Source organism: Centroberyx gerrardi, chromosome 24 (assembly GCF_048128805.1).
Source record: "Centroberyx gerrardi isolate f3 chromosome 24, fCenGer3.hap1.cur.20231027, whole genome shotgun sequence".
In the NCBI taxonomy this organism is placed as follows: Eukaryota; Metazoa; Chordata; class Actinopteri; order Beryciformes; family Berycidae; genus Centroberyx; species Centroberyx gerrardi.
The window spans coordinates 19,211,691-19,221,682 of record NC_136020.1 but is presented as its reverse complement, the minus strand read 5'-3'; the positions used below and the strand labels follow the sequence as shown (position 1 = coordinate 19,221,682).

The 9,992-nt window shown below is 45.3% G+C and overlaps 1 protein-coding gene across 2 annotated transcripts in view; it reads left to right on the top strand.

Moving 5' to 3' along the window:
* Nucleotides 1-8,974, top strand: part of chst11 (carbohydrate (chondroitin 4) sulfotransferase 11) — a 62,268-nt gene extending 53,294 nt beyond the window's left edge. For both annotated transcript variants that reach the window (XM_078282005.1, XM_078282004.1), the window contains exons 3-4: nt 5,622-5,851; nt 7,057-8,974. In XM_078282005.1, the coding sequence (XP_078138131.1) occupies nt 5,622-5,851; nt 7,057-7,681 (855 nt within the window). In that variant the 3' untranslated portion in view covers nt 7,682-8,974. The remainder of the gene's footprint in view (nt 1-5,621; nt 5,852-7,056) is intronic.
* The last annotated feature ends 1,018 nt before the right edge of the window (nt 8,975-9,992 follow it).

The following is a 9,992-nucleotide window of genomic DNA, read 5'->3' as shown; positions in this document are numbered from 1 at the left end:
CAGGGAAACATTCTGTTTTTTGCCCCTGGCATAAACACTGTGTCCATTCACCACCTCACTGCAGCGGCCTTACATAACTCGCATCAGCGCAATAATCGTGAATCAGTAGATTCACAGCTTTAAAGCTTTCTCTCGCTTGCTGTTTTTTTCCAAAGGTTCGGGGGTGACTAGAGGTCAGGAAAGCGGGAAGGTCGCTGGTTCGAATCCCTGGACTATGAAACGAGAAACGCTCTCCCCTCTTTAAAGGAATAGTTCACCTCTTTAAAGGAATAGTTCACCCCAAAATGAAAATTCTGTTATTATCTACTCACCTTCATGTAATTCGCATCTCCACTTAAGTTTATAGGACAACGAAACACACAGCGAGTTAACCCACATAGTTCCATCTCAGCCTTATCAAAACCTATTAAAGTTAATGGTGCCATCTTTTTAGGGCTCCAAAAAAACCCCTAAAATGTCCACTGAATTTCTCCAAACAGTTTGTGTGTCATAATCCAAGTGTTTTGTAGCCAAACGATGGCACTGTGGGGCCAAATGTCCAATATTTACCTCATTATCTCCTGTATTTTCCTTTAAATAATCACCGTTGAAGTTCCCTTGAGCAACACACTGAACCCCCGACCCCTCCGGTGTATCTGCTCGGCGGCCGACAGTAGAGGACTGTGGTTGCACTGGGCCGTCTCCGGGTCTGAATGTGTGGGACTGTGTGAATATGAAGCGGGACGTTACAGAAAAAAAAGAGCATGTGTTCTCAGTCGAGTTTCCCCTGGATAAACAAAAAAGGCACAAAATACACTTCCTCTGGTCTTTTCCGTGTTGCAGTCGGGTTACAGGTGGTCAGTGTGTCCGAGGGCCGAGTCTCCCCTCTGCCGGTATCCCTCCTCATAAATGACATCATGGAAAGTTTACGGGCGACCGGCCTCAGTGGAAAGGATGAATCTGCCTCATAAACTGTCAGTATTGTCAGGGTTTTACAGTATGTGCCATAGAGCCTCGCCTTGTTGGCTTTTACAGAGACACAGGTGAAGCGTAGCACATTACGCGGTTGAGAATCAGGTGGGTGTGTGCGTGCGAGTGTGAGTGTGTGTGTGTGTGTGAGAGAGAGCGAGAGAGTGTGTGTGTGTGTGTGTGTTTGGTACAGTAGTGGTACACTGGCAGCTTTATGCCTGCCTGGTTTGTGAATGCCAGTCTCTGTAAGCAGAGAGGGTCAGAGAGACAGACTGCCCTTAGTACTCTGAGTGTGTGTGTGTGTGTGTGTGTGTGAGAGAGAGAGAGAGAGAGCGAGAGAGCAGTGCTTTGATGATCCCTATTGATCTTTGTTGAGATGACTTTTTAGCTGTTCACCACAAGCGAGCAAAGACAGTAGCTGATACACAAATATAAAACAAGGCGTGCAGACAGATCGGGTTTTTGTTCCAGCAAGAGGAGACACAATTCAGAGTTGTATTCAGAAAGAAGGACCAGTCCAATATCACCGAAATGACACTAAAGTGAGGAGAGATACAGTAGCAGTGCTTCACTTTCGCCTTATTCACTTTGGACCTCAGGGACGGATATTCAAGCCAATTCCTGTGTCTGCAGACAGCGATTTCAACCTATTTCCATCTATTTCCAAGTCTTCTACAGCTATAAGAGCGCGAATAATAGGAGGAGCAGAGCCAGAACGGCCTAACAGATAATAAATAGGGCTGCACAATTAATTGAAAAAATATCTAAATAGCAATATTGACTGCTGCAATTTCCGAAGTGCGAGAGGAAGCAGTTTCTTTTCTTGGAGGAAAAGACGTTTTCAGGCAGCTTTCTAAACAAAGTGTTCTGGTACTTTGCAGGATCCCTGGGCTACAAATCATGTTGCATTAGCATCTCATTTTCTCTCCAACACAGTTTTTTTTTTTACATTTTTTAAGTGCTGAAGAATAAATTATCAAGGGAAAGCTGTTTCCATATGTATGGTAATTCATCGCAATCGTAGCATTTGGCAGGAAAATACGGTTTTTGGTCAATATCATGCAGCCCTAATGATAAGTGTATGATTGGTTTCGACAGATCAGATTCTATGTCGTGATTTCCCTGCAATATCCAGATATGGGTTGATTTCTTTCTTTCCTTCTTTCTTTCTTTCTTTCTTTCTTCATTTCTTCATTCATTACAATCGCGCGTCTAGAAGAGTTTGCGCCGCGCCGATTCTCAGATCATATTTCAAAATCATAACAACCTAGAGTGAGAATTATACAGCTGTGGCGGGGGGGGAAATGAGGACTTGAAATATGGAAACACACTCTATGTATCCCTCTCTCCGCTCGTTTTCTCGCACATTTTAACGACAAATGCGCGGCGGCGGCAAAGAGCGGGCTCTTCTTGAAGCTTTCCCGCCGTCTGAAGATAAGAGAGTCGAGGTTTTCTGTTGCCGTGTACAACACTGATAACGACTTTTAGAGTGAGATTGAGTTAAAATGTATGGGATTCTCGCTCTCCTTTCTCTCTCCTCTCATTTTCATAGCCAGTCATTCCCCATTTGTGTTTTCTCCAAGTTTTGATGGACAAGTTTTCCAGAGAGAATGGATGCGGTTGCTAATAGATACTGCATATGCACTCACACACACACACACACACACGCTCACTCACGTCTAAATCAATATATCTGTATGCTGTAGCCACTAACACTGACCAATTTATCATTTAGTGCAAGCACACGGTGGAACTGCTGACATGAAGGTTTGAGGCTCCTGGGACCTCGACCAATCAAACGGAATTGGCCATATTATGTGGAGCCACTAACTACTTTTATCGCCGTGGTGTAATGACTCTTACTAGCTCTTTTTCCACTGCTGACCCGTTAGTTCACGCCGTCCACAGGCGGGTAACGCGCGGGGAAATCGGTCGGTAATGCTATCTGCTCTCCCATGGGAACGGCTCGACGCGGCCAGAGGTCAGCGACCTCCATCACCGCTTCCTCTGAGAGTCCGATATCTCCTCTCTCATCTCCTCCTCCTCCTCCCTCTTCCTCGCTCTCGTCCCCCCGCTTTCATCGCAAACCACACGAGGGGCTCGGCTGAGTTTCTCGGGGAGGAGATAAAATGGCAGAAAGTAATCCTGTGGAAAGAGGAGCGATAAGGAGAGGCAAACCGAGGCAGAGAGTGAGAGATGACAAGATTCCCTCCCTTGTCTCTTTCCCCCCCCCCTCCCGTTAATTACAGTGCTTGTCCTCCTCTGGGATGGAGGGCTGTGTGGTGGTTGCGAAAATTTGTGTGAATCATAGCTTTATGTCTCTGAGCGGATAAAAAAAAAGGGAGATTTCCATCAACAAAGAGCCGTTATTCGCTCGGCGCTGTTACGCCTTAGTGGGCTTTGATGTGTCGGCGCTGCCATGAATAGGGAGGAGTGGAGGGGAGACAAAGAGAAAAGGAGTGGGCGGGGTAGAAAATGAGGAGTTTTTCTTTAGCGAAGTTGTTCGTCATCCATCATCGCTTGTCGACTTGTGCCTCCCTCGAATTGTATTTGGGTAAATGAAGCACGCCTGGGCTTGATTTGACAGGAGAGAGAGAGGGAGAGGCAAGCGTGGTTGGAGGGGCGAGGGACAAAGAAAGCGGCGGGATGGAGAGAGTGCGGCTACTCGCCTCCCACATCCTAACTGGTTAAAATAGAAAAAATGAGAGAGATGGGAGGTCAATAACTGGAGAAATTCATCCTGATAGAGAAACCCAGATAGCTCGCATGTGAAGCATTGATTAAGACAAAGCTGCACGAGGGTCTGAAAGAGCAACGACCTGTAACCTGTTCTCCCACATGAATATCCGATAATGGGGCTTATTTAAAAAGTAACAGCCTGTGAAACACAACTTTCATAGACATAATTATCAAACATCTCTGTTTTTTCACCCCGTGACTTCTTAATTGTGGTATTTCCGTCCTGGATAATTGATTTGAAGGCGTGGAACTCGTCACAAAAGCGCTTTTGTACGTCGTTGTCATCAGATAAAGAGGTGTAAAAGATCGGTTTCCTCCCATGTTCTCGCAGCAAGCTGTGCACATGATGAATTGGCTACTTGCGACATGGTTGAAGAGTTGCTTCAAACAGCGACACACACAAACCTCTTCAGTCAAGCTGTCTACATGTGTAGCGCGCGGCGGTGGTCCCGGTGTCCAAGAGTTATTTCAGCACTTCATTTCATCGGCTGCCTCTTTCCCCCCCCCGTCTGTAGTCGACGTAGCGCTGAATGGCCGGCCTTGTCGCGAGCGTTATAGAGCGGTAAAGATGCAGGCCGCAATACGATCAATTTAGATTCCCCCGAGGAACCCGGGGCACTGCCCTGGAGGGGAATTCAGACCCAGAGGAAAAATAATCAAGAGGTGTAAGAAAACATTCCTGCTCTTCAGATGCGAAGCCCTCAGGCTCAACCTTCCTCCCCGACTCAAACTCCTTTCCCTTTTCCCTTCCCTCCTGCTATGATTCCTCCATTACAGCGTCACGGTGGATATGAAATATGCCCCAGCTGAGTGATTGCTGACTGGATCCGCGCATATTGAACACTATATATCAGTAATATCTCGCAATATCATTATTTTGCTTTATCCCCGTGGACTAATCTCTATCATAGGCCGCTGAGCGACTGAGATAGGGGGAAAAGATAGATGTAGAGTCAATAAAGAGATGAGTATGATAATAAAGCCTGAGATTAATAACGCTCTCCCACATCTGTCTGTCTGTCATCGTCTCTCTCTTCATCTCGGTCTGTCTCTCTCTCTCTCTCTCTCTCTCTCTCTCTCAATTAAATTTTTGATTAAATTCAAAACACTTTATTGGCATGGTGAGATTTTCCTTGCGTTGCCAAAACAGTTATACAGCATCAACGAATATAGAAAAAAGGCAACAAAAGCAAACAACAAGACAACAAAATAGATTATAAACAGAACGAACTGTAACCATTTAAGAGACATAGGCTATAGAGATTTCTCTCCAATCTCCAATCAGCCTCAGCTGGTGCCATCATGAAGGTCCAGTGGAGAATTGGTGTTAATAATGTGTTAATATAATGTGTTAATATATACCAACCAGGCTAGAAAAAGAGAGATATCTGAAAAAGATAGTGGTGTGTAGATCAATTCAGTAACATTATAAAACTGAATAGTCAGGTTGATTTGTTTCCATATTTAGTCTCTTTAGCTCGTCTCTACTCCAGAACACTCTGAGTTAAGTAAGTTGTAGCTTGAAAAGAGTTGACTGCTCAGTTAACTTGAACAAGCAGTTGGTTTTTGGCTTCGTTAGCTAGCTAACTAGCCAGCAAGCTAATTTAGCACTACTAGCCACTGCTAACACTAGCTTCTACTAGGTAGCCTACGTTAGCTAGTGTTAACACACGTATTAACAAGAAAACAGTAATGATTAACATATACTATGGTACAAAATGTATCAGATTTATCAGTGATGATCAGTTCCCAGTCAAAAACAGCACAGATTTAACCAATTTGTGTGAGCTGTACGTTTAGAAACACAATCAGCGGTTCACAACCACTGTTGCCCAAGAGCTGACCTCCAATATGGCCGCCGGAGGGAAAGTTACCTCCTGAAATCCCTTTTATTTCAATATCACAGCAATATTTCTCTCTCTCTCTCCCTCCAGTCGGAGTTGTCCGGCGCAGCCGTCCTCCACCAGGCCAGGAGGGACCAGGTCGTGGATTCTTGTCGGGTCTACAGCGCGTCCAGCCGGAAGAGGAGAGTCCTGACGCCCGGAGACCTCAAACACCTGGTGGTGGACGAGGACCACGAGCTCATCTACTGCTACGTCCCCAAGGTGGCCTGCACCAACTGGAAACGAGTCATGATGGTGCTCACGGGCCGGGGCAAATACAGGTTGGTATCTATCTATCTCTCTCTCTCTCTCTCTCTCTCTCTCTCTCTCTGTCTCTCTCTCTCTCTCTATCTATCTATCTATCTATCTATCTACACACACAAAAATGAATATTGACAGGTATTAAGACATGACATTGACATGACATTGACATGGATTAAGGTGGTTTTATCCAAATAAACTCAGTTTCAAGAAAATATTTTAAAAAAAGAACCAATTATCTGTCTCTGTCTATCTGATAACAAAACTAATATCGGATATTAAAACTAATATAAGATAGACAGAGACAGATAATTGATGATCTATGTCATGTATTATGATTTCAGTTTGATGGAGATGTTCCATTTAGACACTAATAAAACTAACACATTTGAAATGTATTGGCATTATGAGCACAAATTGGACATATTTAAATTTAGTTAATGTTATTATACTCATTACTAATATTACTACTGAATCATTTTATTATAGCCTGCCACCCTCATAACAGAGGAGGTTCTTTATGATCGTAAGATGTGAATGCATATTGTTTGTTTTGCGGTTACTCTATCTATCTATCTATCTATCTATCTATCTATCTATCTATCTATCTCTCTCTCTCTCTCTCTCTCTCTCTCTCTCTCTCTCTCTCTCTCTATCTATCTATCTATCTATCTATCTACACACACAAAAATGAATATTGACAGGTATTAAGACATGACATTGACATGACATTGACATGGATTAAGGTGGTTTTATCCAAATAAACTCAGTTTCAAGAAAATATTTTAAAAAAAGAACCAATTATCTGTCTCTGTCTATCTGATAACAAAACTAATATCGGATATTAAAACTAATATAAGATAGACAGAGACAGATAATTGATGATCTATGTCATGTATTATGATTTCAGTTTGATGGAGATTTTCCATTTAGACACTAATAAAACTAACACATTTGAAATGTATTGGCATTATGAGCACAAATTGGACATATTTAAATTTAGTTAATGTTATTATACTCATTACTAATATTACTACTGAATCATTTTATTATAGCCTGCCACCCTCATAACAGAGGAGGTTCTTTATGATCGTAAGATGTGAATGCATATTGTTTGTTTTGCGGTTACTCTATCTATCTATCTATCTATCTATCTATCTATCTATCTATCTATCTATCTATCTATCTATCCATTCCTCACTGTCCTCATGTCTCTTTTCCACAGCGACCCGATGGAAATCCCCTCCAACGAAGCCCACGTTCCCTCCAACCTGAAGACGCTGAACCAGTACAGCATTGCTGAGATCAACCACCGTCTCAAGAACTACCTCAAGTTCCTCTTCGTTCGCGACCCCTTCGAGAGGCTGGTCTCCGCCTACCGCAACAAGTTCACCCTCAAGTACAACTCGTCCTTCCACAAGCGCTTCGGCACCCGCATCGTCCGGCGCTACCGCAAGAACGCCACGCAGGACGCCCTGCTCAACGGCGCCGACGTCAAATTCAAGGAATTCGCAGAGTACCTGGTGGACCCGGCCACGCAGCGCGACGGCCCGCTCAACGAGCACTGGCAGACCGTCTACCAGCTGTGTCACCCGTGTCACATCCACTACGACCTGGTGGGCAAGTACGAGACGCTGGAGGAGGACGCCAACTACGTGCTGCGGCTGGCGGGCGTCGGCGATTCCCTGCACTTCCCGAGCTACGCCAAGTCCACTCGCACCACAGACGCCATGACGGCCCAGTTCTTCAGCAATATCAGCACTCAGCAGCAGATCCAGCTCTACCAGCTCTACAAGCTGGACTTCCTCATGTTCAACTACTCCACACCCAGCTACCTCCGGCTGGACTAACGGAGGACGGGGCCGGGACTCTGGGAAAGGCCGCCTTGTTCGAGGAGAGGCGTAAAAAAAGTGAGCGAAGAGGGGGATTTTTTGGAAGCAAACTTGATTAAAAAAACTGTCGTCGTCCCTTGCAGGGGTGGGGTCTGAGGTAGACATACGGACAGAGGCTGAAGGGAGGAAAGGTGATGTGTGCTTGTCTGGGAGGCTGTCCAATCAACTCTGGGTAATACAGTATGTGTGACAGAGAGCGCTGATTGGCAATGAAGATGGGAATTGGGAGTGAACGGACCAAAAGCATGCAAAGACTAAATGTCTGGGTGAAGCAGGTCTTCAAGGTGTTTTAAAAGGGGAACTTAACTTTAGAGGGCGGACGCGCAGGAGGATTCTCATAGAGAGCAGATGATGTTCCCCACATGTTTAAACGAACTGCTGACAAATTAGGCTGCTTCAGATTCTGCAAAGCAAACAGCGGCCTCGCACGCGCCCTGACCCCAATGCATCGTGGGAGCTGAGCTTATCTCCCTCTCCCCCCTGATCAATAGAGAATCTCCGTCAAATTGTAAAACGCATTTCATGTCCTTCACCGCGCTGCCGCCGTCGGTGTGTGTGTGACAGCGCCCGTCACCCTTGCTCTCATTGGATTCATGCATTTCAGACGGAAACTGGCTCATTGCCACCTCAAGGACACCCCATAATAGTTGGCTATTGACTTTACTCTCATGACCTCTACAACTGTAACTATGGCGGCATGGCCTTAAGCCAACAGTTTTAAAGAAACAAGCTCTGTGTCACTGGCCTCAATCATTATAATGTTGGCAGAAGGGACCTCTTGCTTTACACCCCGAGGACCCTGGGAAATCGGAGACTCCCACCGCAGCAGCGAAGTACGCAAGTGCTAAATCATCGCCTGTAACACCAAGCACCCTTAACGCTTTGAGCCGCGGGACGTGGTCGGAAAGGTACGAGATGCGCCCGGTCAGGACGTGAGCGACAAAGTCTTTGGTGCCTCCCACTGAACTGACTGAGAGCGACAGAGAAGAGACGGCCTGTGTGGTTGTGAAAGGGTTAAAGGGACAGGATCTCATAACCCCGCCCTGCCACGCCCCACCCAGGGGCCCGGGGGACACGCCCACAACGCCCCTGCTCCGACGACCAAACACGTCTTTCAGTAAATTAAGATTTTCTTTTTGTCCTCATGCTTTTTTGTTTGTTTTTATTGTCTTATGAAGCGTTGCTGCGAGCAGCAATAACAAAAGATTATTTAATTTGCTTTGTGGATTAAAAAAAGAGAGAAAGATTTAATATTTTGTTTTCTCGGGCTGATGAACATTTTGGGGAGATTTTTAAAAATTGAACTGTTATCATTATGAGTTTTGCTGTTGTTCATGTTGATTTCTTTCTTTCTTCTCAACTTGCCTCCGATACACTCTTAGTGCATCACAACGTTTTCATTCCTGTTCATTTCTGAAGGGCGTACAGTACATTTCAGCCCATGGCTTTGTCCTTCTGTGTCTGACATCTGAGATTTATCGGAGTTATTTTCCATTTCCTGTGGTCAAAGATTTGGTGCCAAAATATCTGTGCGAGCCTCAGAGATATACAGTGCAGTCTGTGCTCAGTGCGTATCTCCGCTGTTCACCATATCCACGGGAAGACTCCCTCTCCTTAGTGTACGTTTCAACAGACTGCTGCCCACATCACTGAATCAGAAATTGCATCGTGTAATGTGACTAATGCTGGCGATGCTAAGCAATGTCAAGGTTAATAACTGCACTCTCCATCATGCTGTGAATTGGATTACAGGCTGTTGTGTAAGCATTATTATGTGTGGAGGAGAGGGAGAGGAGAGGAGGGAGACGGAGAACATCTGACCTGACTAACACACTGGAGGGAGAGAGAGAGAGAGAGAGAGAGACGGAGCGAGTCATCTTTGTTTTTTACACCCCTTTGTAATTTCTCAACCGTTCCGACTACAAAGTGAAAGAGACGTTTATTGGGAAAGTGGCGGCTCTTTGTGGCACTTGACTGTCGGGAGAGGAAGCGGCGACAGCGGCGCAGAAATAATGATTCGCTTATTCGTGCACCTCTCTCCCCTCTCCCTGTCTGTCAGGCGGGGTTTAGCGAGGTTCTGGTTTTAATAAGACGGTCTCGTGAATGTTTCGGCTGCAACCCTCCTCCTCTTGTAGCTTTTGAAGTATCACTGCATGTGTGTGCGTGGGTGAGTTATAATGAGAGAACTGGGTTGTTGTTTTTTTTTTTTTTTTTTACCCACATAGACATCTGGCTCTAATAAAGGGGGGAAAGCTACTGGCTTGGCCTT